The sequence below is a fragment of the Scyliorhinus torazame genome, chromosome 1 (genome assembly GCF_047496885.1).
Source record: "Scyliorhinus torazame isolate Kashiwa2021f chromosome 1, sScyTor2.1, whole genome shotgun sequence".
Classification (NCBI taxonomy): domain Eukaryota; kingdom Metazoa; phylum Chordata; class Chondrichthyes; order Carcharhiniformes; family Scyliorhinidae; genus Scyliorhinus; species Scyliorhinus torazame.
In genome coordinates, this window is record NC_092707.1 from 258,949,071 (window position 1) to 258,963,859 (window position 14,789).

At 47.0% G+C, this 14,789-nt stretch overlaps 1 protein-coding gene across 13 annotated transcripts in view; it reads right to left on the bottom strand.

The window, feature by feature from the left end:
• The window catches only part of syne1b (spectrin repeat containing, nuclear envelope 1b), a 669,902-nt gene that overhangs the window by 38,438 nt on the left and 616,675 nt on the right, over positions 1-14,789 (bottom strand). For 10 of the 13 annotated variants that reach the window (XM_072505314.1, XM_072505250.1, XM_072505295.1 and 7 more), the window contains 4 exons: positions 13,606-13,939; positions 6,130-6,195; positions 5,539-5,684; positions 278-404 (listed from right to left, as the gene is read on the bottom strand). In XM_072505314.1, the coding sequence (XP_072361415.1) occupies positions 278-404; positions 5,539-5,684; positions 6,130-6,195; positions 13,606-13,939 (673 nt within the window). The remainder of the gene's footprint in view (positions 1-277; positions 405-5,538; positions 5,685-6,129; positions 6,196-13,605; positions 13,940-14,789) is intronic. The other 3 variants (XM_072505285.1, XM_072505239.1, XM_072505268.1) reach the window with 2 other exon arrangements.

Consider the following 14,789-nt stretch of genomic DNA (forward strand, 5'->3'; position numbering starts at 1 on the left):
TTTCTTCAAGGCCCATCTAGTTTCTCGTCTACCATCCAGGGGTTAACGTATTCCAATGATAATGGACTTCTTGCCTAATCACAGCAATTAAAATCAATCAATGTATCTACATAGGAGATGAGGAAAGCCCCATTGGTAGATAACATTGGGAACCAGAGGTTCAAGGTTCCTCCCAAATGTACAAAACTTACCATGGCTTATCGCAAAATTAGACGTACGCTGTACTGTACAGTGGAACTGACATTGGCTTATAATAATTAGATCAACAATCACTCACCTGAAGTCTGTGTCTCTGTGCTGGTTAGGTTAATTAGGCCAGATAGCTTGTCCTCCTCCTCTTTGAGTTTATGTCCCACCCTTTTCACCGTCTCAATGCTCCCGCGGCATTCCGACAACAGCTTCATCTGGAACAGATTAGGGTGGAAATGGAGCAAATGCGGGTCTTCAACTGGCAACCCTTGTGAGTTAGAAGGGTCCCCAGTCAACAGAACACAAAACCTCCTGTTGGTTGGGTGATGACCGAGCGACCAACGCTACCATTTAATTTGTGCAGAAAGTGAAGCAAAGATAACAGAACCTATACAGGATGCTGTTCACACAGATTGAACCCAGTGCAACCATTTTGTCTGGAACAAGAAAACCCCTTTTTAGAGAAATCAAAGCGTGGATTTCCCATGTTTGCCCCTCCCTCCACTTTGATAATGAGGCACAGGAACTGTATAGGCCTCTCAGCTCCTCAAACTTATGTCTCCATTTAATAGGATCCATCATTCACAACTGCTAAAAGGGATCAGACATGATCAAAAACACTAGTTCATAGGGGCGGCATGTGGCACAGTGGTATGCTCTGCTGCCTACAGTGCTGAGGACCCGAGTTCGAATCCCGGCCCTGGGTCACTGTCCGTGCGTTGTTTGCACATTCTCCCAGTGTCTGCGTGGGTTTCAGCCCCACAACCCAAAGTTGTGCAGGTTAGGTGGATTGGCCAAGCTAAACTGCCCCTTAATTGAAAAAAAAAAAAAAGTTGGGTACTCTAAATTTATTTAATAAAACGCTGGTTTATGGGGTGGCACAGTGGTTAGCACTGCTGACTCATGGCGCTGAGGACCAACACTGGTTTACATTTCTTTGTTGCATTTCTTCATAAAACCATGCTAACTCTATCCATCAGCTTGGTTTTATGAAGGGCAAATCATGTTTGACTAATTTGCTTGAGGTCTTCGAAGATATAACAAGGAAAATGGATAATGGGGATCCTGTAGATGTAGTATATTTGGACTTCCCGAAGCGTTGGATAAGATGCCGGACAGAAGGTTAATTCACAAGGTGAGATCACATGGGATTAGGGTAACTTATTAGCTTGGATAGAAAACTTGCTGATGGACAGAAGATAGAGTCGGGATAAGTGGGTCTTTTTCTGGCAAGATGTACTAGTGGGGTGCCACAGGGTTCAGTCCTTGGGCCCCAGCTATTTACAATCTATATTAACGACTTGGATACAGGGATAGAAGGTTCCATAGCCACATTTGCAGATGACACAAAAATAGATGGGGCAGTAAGTTGCAATGAGGAAATAAGAACCTTACAAATTGATATAGATAGGTTAGGAGAGTGGGCCAAAATGTGACCGATGGAGTTTAACATTTAAGTTACATCGTGCCAGAAAAAGACCCACTTATCCCGACTCTTCTGTCCATCAGCCAGTTATCTATCCAAGCTAATGTTACCCCTAATCCCATGTGATCTCACCTTGTGAATTAACCTTCTCTACGGCATCTTATCAAACACCTTCCCGAAGTCCAGATATACTACATCTACAGGATCCCCATTATCCACTTTGCTTGTTATATCTTCGAAGAACTCAAGCAAATTAGTCACATGAATTGCCCTTCATAAAACCAAGCTGACTCTGATGGATATGTTTGAGGTTACTCATTTTGGTCGAAAAAATGGAAAGGCAACTTATTATCTAAATGGAGAGAGATTTTGGGGTGCTCCAATGCAGAGGGATCTGGGTGTCATCCTACATGAGTCACTGTAAACTAGCATGCAGGTGCAGCAGACAATAAGGAAAGCAAATGGAATGTTGGCATTTATAGCAAGGGGAATTGAGTGTGACGGTAAGGAAGTGTTGTTGAAACTATACAAGACATTGGTAAGACTGCATCTGGAGTATTGTGCACAGCTTTGGTCCCCTTATTTGAGGAAAGATACAAAGGCATTGGAGACAGTTCAAAGGAGGTTCACTTGACTGATTCTAGAGATGAGGGGCTAGTCGTATGAGGACAGTTTAGTCATATACGCTCCAGAGTTTAGAAGAACATAGGAAGATCTAATTGAGGTACACAAGATGTTAAAAGGTATGGATAAAGTAGCCATGGAGCAGATGCTTCCTCTTGTGGGGCATCTAAAATTAGAGGTCATAATATCAGAATAACAGGTAGCAAATTTAAAACAGATTTGAGGAGAAACTACTTCTCCCAAAAGCTAATGAATCTGTGGAATTCGCTATCCCAGAGTTCGGTGGTTGCAGGGGCAATGAGTAATTTAAGGAGGAGTTAGACAGATTTTTAATTGGTAATGGGTTGAAGGGTTATGGAGAGTGGGAAGGACAGTGGAGTTGAGGCCAGGATGGGATCAGCCATGATCACATTGAAGGAGTTTAGGCTCGGGAGGCTAAATTGCCTACTCCTGCTCCGAGGTCATGTGTTCTAGGGAGCTGATGTTCTGGCTGATTTTGCAATCCAGCTCTTGGTCTGTAGCATTGTAGGTAGCAGATGAGGAACATATTTGCCATGATAGAATGGTGGAGCAGACTCGATGGGCTGAATGGCCTAATTCTGCTCCTACACCTTATGAACATATGAACATTTTTGTGGAAAAATGGATGGAGCATGGAATTCACTCCTTAAAATCAAGAATCCCATTCAATAAAATAGATATTTTTTTTAAGTTTATTTGCACGATGTGGGTGCTACTTGTTAGGTCAGCATTTATTGCATATGCCTAGTCGCCATTGAGAAGGTAGTGGTGAGCTGCCTTCATGAACCGTTGGAAGTCCATGAGGTGTAAGTACACCCCAGTTGTTAGGGAGAGAATTCTCGGATTTTTACCCAGTGACAGTGCAGGAACAGCGCTATATTTCCACGTCAGGATGGTGAGTGATTCGGAAGGAAATTTGCAGGTGGCTGGGTTCCCATGTATCTGCTGGTTTGGCCTTCTCGATGGTATTGGTCAAGGGTTTAGAAGGTGCTGCCGAAGGAACATTGGTGAGTTGCTGCAGTCCATCTTGTAGATGGTGCACATGGCTGTCACTTGTGTCAGTGGTGGAGGGAGTGAATGATTGCGAATGGGGCGCTGATCAAAGTGGGGCTGTTTTGTCCTGGATGGTGTCGAGCCTCTTGAGAGTTCTTGGAGCTGCACTCATCCAGGCAAGTGGTTTTGAACTCAGTTTAAAAAAAAGGAATCTGAAAGTAAAAAGCTGGTATCATTAGAAGTGACTGGAAAGCTGCCCGATTGGCAGAAAAAACTCAAGTGTTTTTCAGGGAACTGAACCGGTTGTCCTTAGCGGCCTCAACATATACATGGCTTCAATTTCCACACCAATGCTGATTTTTAATTCCCCTCTGAATAGGCCTACTAAAGGGCGGCATGGTGGCGCAGTGATTAGCACAGCTGCCTCACAGTTATGAGGACCCAGGTTCGATCCCGGCCCCAGGTCACTGTCCGAATGGAGTTTGAACATTCTCCTCGTGTCTGCATGGGTCTCACCCCCACAGCCCAAAGGTGGATTGGCCACGCTACGTTGCGCCTAAATTGGAATTTAAAAAAAAAAATGAATAGGCCTACTAAGCAACTCATCTGCATCAAACGTGCTAACTGCTGTTCAAGGCAGCGACCATTACCACCTTCTTAGGACAGCTGGGACTAGATAATAACTGCCCGGCCTTGCCAGTGATGCCCAGATCACCAGAATGAATTGAAAGTTACAAGGCTGGATGAATTGCCAAGGTAATCGTCCAGTGGGGTCCGCAGACACTGGCCCAGTCGGTAGAGGGGTGGTGTGGGGTTGCTCCTCAAAATCCCACAAAAGACAGGTGTCCGTGCCACTAGAGGCTTTTCTAGGGTGTTCACTAGTGACAATGTCAGGATGGTCCAGTCAGTTCCCACCCACTCCACCAACCTCTTCCCCATCACCTACAAGGAAGAACATGTGGTTCCGTGGGATAACTGCGTTCCTCCAACTCACTGAGGACAGGGTCTGTGCCCTCACTAGTTGCACTCCTCTTTGCACAGGAAGGTGTTGAGGCTTTCAACATTGAATCCCCATCTTAAGGCCAGGCTGGGATCTTGCTCCCAGCAGGTTCCCATATGGCAGAAGGTTCACGGATATTGAGAGGAAGAGGTTTATTTTCTTTTTTAAAAGTGCTGTGGAAGGACATATTGGCCTTGGACGGAATGCTGTACAGATTCAATTGAATATCTGGACTAAAAGTGTTAAATTAAGTGATAGGTTGCATAAAGTAGGCTTATATTCCTTTGGGTATAAAGATTAAGGGATGATTTAATACACTTCTTTCAGGTGATCAAAAGTTATTAGGTGGGATTTTCTGGGGTCCTCCCCCCCTCATTGGCTGGTCTTCTGGTCCTGCCATCGTCAACGGGATCTCCCGCTGAATATACCCTTCATCGCAGGGAAATCTGCAGCAAGGGCACGCCGTTCGCAGGGCTGCAGGATCACACCGGCATGAATGCCTGGCAAATTCTGGTCGTTTGGTGGGATTTCCCGGCCCCATCCTCTGAGGCATGTTTTCTGGTGGCGGAGGCGACTCACCATTGGCTGCTGGCAGGATCTTCCAGTCCCACCGAGGTCCACGGCGTTTTGCGTGGCTCGCCCGACCTGCCGCCAGGAAACCAGCCGCCGCAGAGGGGCACCGTCCACAGGACTGGCAAACCCCGCCCATTGTTTCTATCCACTCTATTTCCTCTGGTCGGGGAAGTCCCGAACAAGTGAGGGGCGGAGTGGGGGGACCACTAACCTTAAAATGAAAGCTAGGATGTGTTAGGGGTTATGTGTCAGGAAAGGCTTCTTCTGTTGACGCTGGGGTCAATTAAAAATGTCAAAACCAAAATTGATGGATTTTTGTTAGGCCAAGGTATTACAGGTTACACTACAGAACCATGGCAACTAAATGGAGTTGGCACAGATCAACCATTACCGGACAGAAGGTAGAAATAGGCTCGTGGGACTGAATGGCTTCCATCCGAGTCTATATTGGGGAACTCGACAGTTTTTACCACAGTGAGAGACAAGCAAACTTGAGCCCCTGTTAAAAATCCTCACTCAGCTGCCTACAAACGAGTTATTAGGGACTTAAAAGAGTTTATTCCATCGCCCCTGGTGTTGAAGATAGGTTTTCGACATTACAACCTGCCTCTCCAACCCATGGTCTCAGAGCATGAGGCTCCCCCTTACATCACTACAAGCACCCCCCACCCAGCCCCTCACCACCCCCAAACCAACACAGCCCCAAACTCACATATCCCCAGTAACTGGAGTCCAACTCGGGGCCTGTGGGCGTCTTGCTGCGGATGGCATTTTCTGTTTGCTGCAGATGATACCGGCTGCTGTCCAAGGCTTTGTCGAGCTGGCGGATTTGAGTCTCCAAGTGTCCGGGCTCCCCTGCTGGTGTTGGAAGACAAGTCGAGTACATGAGGAGACTTGGGCCTCAATGAACCGGCGGCTGCTAACGAAACACATTCGCGTGCAAATCCAATCACCGCTGAGGGAATTGAAACTTGGTGCCCAAGCCTCAGCCCAGCAGTCATGGCACTGCAGAACCAGATGGTGAAGTACATGCAGTCTCTAACTAACCAAAACCTACCTGTACAAGGCTGATGCCGAGCCCCCAAGAGGCTGAGCATGCACTGACCACTTAGACTGGCCCAAGAAATTCAACAGGGTTAGCCGGAGGTTAATCAGTTCAGGTTGGATTTGCATTTCACAAACAAGTGAGAGGCACAAATCGGAGGTCAGGTAGGGGGTGATGCAAGGTCAGTGTTAAGATGGATGACTAAGGATAGGGTTTGATGTTGGGAGCCAGAGCATGCTTGGATGGTTGATAGCCTACCAGTGGATCTCAATGTACTTTCTGTCAGTTTTACATAGGCCTCAGGGCTTTCGGGGATCACTACATCTGTGAAAATAAGAGTACAATTTCAACCGCTACACAATCGGCATCGGGTGATGGTTATTCTCGCCCACCATGTTCTTTGTAATGTCGTCAGATGCATTCATCAACCCTAACACATCAAGTATTTGTCAAAAACATGACTTTCATGATTTCTAAAATAGATTACTGAGTGCAGATCAGTTATGCAGTTAAGCAATAATTGAAGATACAGTGATATGATTAACTAAAAAGCCTCTGACGTTTACTGTTTAGAAGCCTATGTTCTGTGATCAGGCTCTCATTATTTAACACCATTACACTCCTGGTGTTCCATAGAATCCCTACAGTGCAGAAGGAAGACATTTGGCCTATCAGGTCTGTACCGACCCTCCGAAAGAGCACTCAAACTAGGCCCGCAACCCCACCCCACCCAATCCCCGTAACCCTGCGCATTGATCATGGCCAACCTACCTAACCCACACATCCTGGTGCTCAGAATCAGAATTAAAAGACTACTGTAACAGTGTTTCACATTAATCACCAACCAGGAATTAAAGATTAATTTCCCAGGAGAAAAAACATAGGGCACCTTCTTTCAATACCTTCATTAATCAGTTATATCTGGAATTGTGGGGGGTGGGGTGCAGATGCACATTTGGCTGACCAATGATAAGAGAGTGGATGTGAGACAGTTGGAGGTCATGTAATGGAACCTTCTGGAATATGCCCGACCTGGGTTGGCAGTCCCACTCTCACTTCAAGCCGTGCAACTTCAGGCTGCGGACTGTCCACACTGCTCTTTAGCTCAAACACAGCAATGACGTTTTCCCTGGGAGGGGAATTCAGCAGCAGCAAGTAATCATTCAGTCCTCAGTCCTTTGTACCATTCCCCATCTGACCACCTTAGATCCTTGACCCTTTATTACTGTTGTCTAATAAAAACATTTCAACTGCAGTTATAAAAGTTTCGGCACCTCATCCCGGCCCCACAGTGTGTTTTTCAGTAGCGGAGATAGCTCACCATTGGCTGCTGGCAGGAACATCTGGTCCCGCCGATAGCTACGGCATTTTGCGTGGCTTGTCCGTCCCACCACTAGGGAGGCCGCCGTGGGAGGTCAACTTCGACAGGACCGGAAGATCCAGCCAGCGGAAGGGCCGGATAAACCCACTCCCAGCCTTTTGGAATGGGGGACAGACTTCTAAATTTCCGTTTCCTTTGTGCGAGGAAATGTTATCTGGCATCACTGCTGAAGGGTCTCGCTCTCACAAGATAATGCTCCCTCATTCTGAACTCCTGCCCCCCTCCCCACAACAGAGCCAATCGTTTCCCTCTATCCATCCTGTCGACTTCTTCAATCAACTTAAATACCTCAAACAGATCACTCCTTAACTCTATATTCAATGGGATACAATCTTTGCAACCTGTCCTCATAATTTAAACCATTTAACTTCAGCATAATTCTGCCAAATTTCAGATGCACTCATAGAACATAGAACATAGAACAATACAGCGCAGTACAGGCCCTTCGGCCCACGATGTTGCACCGAAACAAAAGCCATCTAAGCTACACTATGCCATTATCATCCATATGTTTATCCAATAAACTTTTAAATGCCCTCAATGTTGGCGAGTTCACTACTGTAGCAGGTATAGAATGCTACAGTACAGAATTAGCATGGCCAATCCACCTAACCTGCAGATCTTTGGACTGAGAGGGGAAACCGGAGAGCCTGGAGGAACCCACGTAGACACGGGGAGAAAGTGCAAACTCCATACAGACAATCACCAGAGGCCGGATTGAACCCAGGTCCCTGGCACTGTGAGGCAACAGTGCTAACCCAGTATTTCCTCTCTTTTTAAAAAAAATATTTTTACTGGTGTGTTCAATTTTTACATAATTGCACTTTATGTTTAATTTTACAGTATGTGTGGTTACATCTTGGCATCTTCTGGCTTGGTGTGCCTTCCTCCTCTTCTCTTCTCCTCCCCTCCACCCCCCCCCCCCCCCCTTGGCTTTCTCCCTTTTTGTTCAGGGTGTACTGTCCCCTGGCTCCTGATCTTCCCTTTCCCCCCTCCCTCCCTTTGTGCTTTCTGCTGTGTCTGCCTTGCGGGGGCAATATTTCCTCTTTGAGATAAAGCGCCCGGAATTGAATGCAGCATTCCAGGTAATGGCTGACCAGAGCTTTTTGTAATTACAGCATAATCTATGTTCCTTTTCCAACTCCCTTGGGATAAGAGCTAATATTCTATCAACCTTTGAAATTATATCACTCCCCTCTCATTCTAAGAGAGCACATCCCTTGCGTCAGCTCCCTCGGGTTACATCAACCAGCCTAACTTGCTTGTCCCTCAGAAGAGTGGAGCCATGAGTCAGCACGAGGAACAAGAGTCTGATAAAAATGGCTGCCCTTCTACCCTGTGAATCCCATACAAACTCTTTTGCCACCTTCCTTCCTCTGCAGCTTTCTGAACAGTGTGTCCCACTCAGGAAAAATAAACCTATTTTGTAGATATCTCGCTGCTGTCATCCTCTTGACTGGGGGGTTTTAGGAACCCCATCACTGTCAGGGTTCCCTAGTTTCTAGCCAACCCTCCATTCTGGGAACTCCCGATTTAACAGAGTTCTTCTCTCTCTCGCAGTGCTTTATTTATTGTTTACTCTGCCCATGGGCATTAGTAGTGAGAATTTCAGTACTGAGGGAGTGCTGCGGAGGTGCAGTCTTTCAGCTGAGATGTTAAACCCAAGGCCCAGTATGCTCACTTGGGAGGATGTTGAACGTCTCACAGCATGGCCATGGCATCCCTTTGCTGTCCTGACCAATAGTTAGCCCTCAACCAACATGAAGAGACAAAATTAGTTGGTCGTTGTCATGCTGCTGTTGATGGGAGCTGGCTTTGTGCAGATCGGCAGCCCAACCATCTTTCCCACATCACCATAACAACTACAGTTCAAAAAGTTTTTTTATTGGCTGGAAGGCACTAGTGGGGCATCCTGAGGAAGGTAAAGGGAGCGCCTCCTTCTACTACTTCTGAATCTTTAGTAGAAGATGCTCCGGCAGGGAAGCTATAGCTAATTTTTTTTAATGGGGGTGGCAGCACGGCGACATAGTGGATAGCACTACTCCATTTTATTCGACCAAAATGTATGACCTCACACTTATTCACGGTAAACTCCATCTGCCACATTTTGGCCCATCCTCCTAACCTATCTATATCCATTTGTAAGGTTCTTATTTCCTCATGGCAACTTACTGTCCGATCTATTTTTCTGCCATCTGCAAATTTGGCATATCCCTATATCCATTGTTAATATAGATTGTAAATAGTTGGGGCCAAAGGACCGAACCCTGTGGCACCCCACTAGTTACATCTTGCCATCCAGAAAAAGACCCACTTATCCCGACACTCTTCTATCCAAGCTAATAAGTTACACCTAATCCCATGTGATCTCACCTTCTGAATTAACCTTCTGTGCGGCACCTTATCAAACGCCTTCCGGAAGTCCAGATATACTACATCTATAGGATCCCCATTATTCACTTTGCTTGTTACATCTTTGAAGAACTCAAGCAAATTAGTCAAACATGATTTGCCCTTCATAAAACCACGCTGACTCTGATGGAAAGCCCTTTGGCTTTCCAAATGTACTGATATTACTTCCTTGATAATTGATTCAAACAATTTTCCAACAACAGATGTTAAACTAACTGGTCTTAAATTTCCCACATTTTGCCTCCCTCCCTTTTTGAATAAGGGTGTTATGTTAGCATTTTTCCGATCCACTGGAACCTTTCCGGTGTCCATGGAATTTTGGAATATCATAACCAATGGATCCACTATCTCTGCTGCCCTTCCTTTAATACCCTAGGTTTTAGGCCATCTGGCCCTGGGGACTTGTCTGCCCTCAATCCCAAGAGTTTCTCGAGTACCATTTCCCTATTGATGCTGACTGTTCCAAGTTCCACCCTTTCTATTACCTCTGAATTGCCTGTTCCTATAGGAATGGTACTAGTGTCTTAACTGTGAAAACTGAGGCAAAGTATTGATTTAGCATCACTGCGATTTCTGTGTTCCCCACTATTAACTCACCAGTTTCATCTTCCAAGGGGCCAACATTCACCTTAGGACTTTCTTCCCTTTTATGTACCTGTAGAAGCTTTTGCTATCCTTTTTGATTTTCTGTGCTAGTTTATTTTCGTAAATTAATGTAGCTGTTTCATTACTTTTTAAGCATCCCTTTGTTTATGTTTGAAAGTTTCCCAATCTTCCAGCCTGCCACTGGCCTTTGCAATATGATATACCTTAGTTTTTGTCTTTATAATGTCCTTGACCTCCTTGCGAAGCCATGGATGTTTTTTACCCCTCTTACCATCTTTCCTCTTCACTGGGATATATTTTAGTTGTGAGGAATGGAGTATCTCCTTAAACAACTGCCAATGCTCATCAGCTGTCCACTTTTTAGCCTTCCTGCCCAGTCTATACGGGCCAAATCTGTCCTCAAGCCTATGTAATTTCCTTTGTTTAATTCCAGAACACAGTGTGGAACTCCACTTTCTCACCCCCAAACTGAATTTTGAATTCTACCATACTATGGTCTCAACTCCCGAGTGGATCCTTAACTATGGAGGTCATTAATTAATCCCTCCGCATTACACAATACCAAATCGAGAGTAGCCTGCTCCCTGGTTGGTTCCCCAACATACTGTTCCAGGAAACAATCTCTAATGCATTCATTGAACTCTGCCTCCAGGCTACCCTTGCCAATTTGATTCCTCCAGTCTACGTGCATATTAAAATCACCCATTATTATTGCCGTACCTTTCTTGCAAGCCCTCAATATTTCCTGGCTTATACTGTGCCCCACTGTAGAACTGACTACAGTTCTAACTTGAACGAGTTTTTCGAAGCGGTCACAAAGATGATTCATGCAGGTAGGGCAGTGGGTGTTGTCTATATGGACTTCAGTAAGGCCTTTGACAAGGTCCCTTGTGGTAGACTGGTACAAAAGGTAAAGTCACACGGGATCAGGGGTGAGCTGGCAAGGTGGATACAGAACTGGCTAGGTCATAGAAGGCAGAGAGTAGCAATGGAAGGGTGCTTTTCTAATTGGAGGGCTGTGACTAGTGGTGTTCCGCAGGGATCAGTGCTGAGACCTTTGCTGTTCGTAGTATATATAAATGATTTGGAGGAAAATGTAACTGGTCTGATTAGTAAGTTTGCAGACGACACAGGTTGGTGGAATTGCGGACAGCAATGAGGACTGTCAGAGGACGCAGCAGGATTTAGATCATTTGGAGACTTGGGCGGAGAGATGGCAGATGGTGTTTAATCCGGACAAATGTGAGGTAATGCATTTTGGAAGGTCTAATGCAGGTAGGGAATATACCGTGAATGGTAGAACCCTCAAGAGTATTGAAAGTCAGAGAAATCTAGGTGTACAGGTCCACAGGTCACTGAAAGGGGCAACACAGGTGGAGAAGGTAGTCAAGAAGGCATACGGCATGCTTGCCTTCATTGGCCGGGGCATTGAGTATAAGAATTGGCAAGTCATGTTGCAGCTGTATAGAACCTTAGTTAGGCCACACTTGGAGTATAGTGTTCAATTCTGGTCGCCACACTACCAGAAGGATGTGGAGGCTTTAGAGAGGGTGCAGAAGAGATTTACCAGGATGTTGCCTGGTATGGAGGGCATTAGCTATGAGGAGCGATTGAATAAACCTGGTTTGTTCTCACTGGAACGACGAAGGTTGAGGGGCGACCTGATAGAGGTCTATAAAATTATGAGCGACATAGACAGAGTGGATAGTCTGAGGCTTTTCCCCAGGGTAGAGGGGTCAATTACTAGGGGGCATAGGTTTAAGGTGCAAGCGGCAAGGTTTAGAGTAGATGTACGAGGCAAGTTTTTTTACACAGAGGGTAGTGGGTGCCTGGAACTCGCTGCCGGAGGAGGTGGTGGAAGCAGGAACGATAGTGACATTTAAGGGGCATCTTGACAAATACATGAATAGGATGGGAATAGAGGGATACGGACCAGGACGTGTAGAAGATTGTAGTTTAGTAGGGCAGCATGGTCGGCAGGGGCTTGAAGGGCCGAAGGGCCTGTTCCTGTGCTGTACTTTTCTTTGTTCTTTGTGCTGTTTCTCGAGGAATTCTCGTAAAATAAAGTACCTATTTACCGGCGGGACAAGGCGGCGTGGGCGGACTCCGGGGTCCTGGGGGGGGGCGCGGGGCGATCTGACCCCGGGGGGTGCCCCCACGGTGGCCTGGCCCGCAATCGGGGCCCACTGATCCGCGGGCGGGCCTGTGCCGTGGGGGCACTCTTTCCCTTCCGCCTCCGCAACGGTCTCCACCATGGCGGAGGCAGAAGAGACTCTCCCCACTGCGCATGCGCCGGGAAACTTTCAGCGGCCGCTGACGCCCCCGCGCATGCGCCTCCCTGACATGTCATTTCCGCGCCAGCTGGCGGGGCAACAAACGCCGTTTCCGCCTGCTGGCGGGGCGGAATTCCCTCCGGCGCCGGCCTAGCCCCTCAATGTTGAGGCTCGGCCACCAAAGATGCGGAGCATTCCGCACCTTTGGGGCAGCGCGATGCCCGTCTGATTGGCGCCGTTTAGGGCGCCAGTCGGCGGACATCGCGCCGTTTGGGGAGAATTTCGCTCATGGTCTCTCCATAACCACGTTTCAGTAATCCCCACCAAGTCATAACCTTTTGTTTATATTTGCGCCGTCAGCTCATTAAGTTTGTTACAAATGCTTCTTGCATTTAGATGCAAAGCTTTTACATTTTTTTAAATGTTAGATTTCCCTACACTTTTACAATTCCTTGGTGCACAAAGACATTCACCTGTCTATCCCCAACTTTTATTTTCTGGTAAGCATCCACCACATTGCTAACCTGCACTCTTACCTCCTCCTTTAAATTGGGTTTTCTAGTTTCCCCTACAACCGAAGCCCCCTCGACTATTTAGTTTAAAGCCCTACCTACAGCCCTAGTTATGTGATTCATAGGACTCTGGTCCCAGCATGAGTCAGATGAAGACTGTCCCTTCAGAATGGCCTCCTTCTGCACTGTAGGTATTCTAAGAGCAATGTTGGAACATATAAAATCATTGATTGGCCGAGTGGTTATGGGATAGAATTCAAAACCGAAGGTAATAAAATATGGCATTTGTACGCCGGCAACAAATAACCAAATGCCAGCTATGAGATTGCTGTGAAAGATCCAACTGGGTGACTAATATCCTTCAGGGAAGGAAACATGCCGTCCGCCAGCCTCTCTCGCACCCACTCCACCTGCACTCTCATTCACTTGTTCCCACCCTCCCAGGATACCCTCACTCTTCCCCACTCCCTGCCACCCCACTATCCACACAGGTCACATCACCCTGCACCCGGCCACCTCACTTGGGGCAGCTTTCTTTTCTGCAGCTCACCAGTGATTTCAGCCGCTCCTTTGAGATAGAAATTGCTATCCTCGTCGCCTGCGTCCTCCTCGGCACCCGCCAGCGCCCTTGACACGGCACTCTCCAAGTTCCGACTCAGGTCATAATCGTGGTCCCACTCCAAGGGAATAGAGTCAACGCTGGCCGGGGTATCGCGTCCCGACCGAGTGTCCTTAGACTGCTGCAGACTGGTGCCCCGGCTCAGCGATAGTGGAGGGGTTGCTGAGCTGTCGGGAGCCCTGTCGAGCCACTGCATGCTGGAGAGTTCAATGTTCTCGTCCAACTCCATCTCCCGGTCAGACACCTCGTGCTCATCATCAGTCAGCTAAACGGAGGGGGAGAGAAGGGAAACCATTATGATCTCTGCAACTAGGATAATCCAGACTTAAACAAAAGCTGAAGGGATGCAGCACAAACCACACTGATGACATCTGCCCTTCACATTTAACTACATGGAATTGTACACCACAGAAACAGGCCATTTGGCCCTACTGCTCTAGGCCAGCCTCCTCCATCCTTCTATTCCCTTCTCTCTCTGTCAAGTACATTGGTGCATTGTGCCTCAACCACTTCATGTGGGAGCAAGTTCCACATTCTGTCTGTTTTGTATGAGTGCGTTACAGAGTGGGTCATCCTCAGGGTTTGGAACTGTTACCACAAAGCTTTACACAACAGTGACAATCCATACAACCCTTACAGTGCAGAGACCATTCGGCCCATCGAATCTGCATCAACCCTCCGGAAGAACACACTACCTAGGCCCACTCCCCTGCCCTATTCCCAGAACCCCATGCATCGATCATTGCCAATCCACCTAACTTGCCCATCTTTGGAAATTAAGAAGTAATTTAGCGTGGCCAATCCACCTAACCTGCACATCTTTGGACTGTGGGAGGAACACCTGGGGGAATCCCACGCAGGAAAGGGGAGAAAGTGAAAACTCCACACAAGTCACCCAAGGCCGGAATCAAACCCGGGTCCCTGGCGCTGAGGCAGCAGTGCTAACTACTGTGCCACTGTACCGCCCCCTGACAAAGCTCAGGCCTGTGACTGATTCTGACATTGCACTTGATAGAGACTGAACATCGTTTTGTTTGTAAACCAAGTATTTTCCCTGTCATGTGGAGTTCTGAGCAGCAAGCACTGAACCCTAAAATGTGGCGATGTTTACTTCA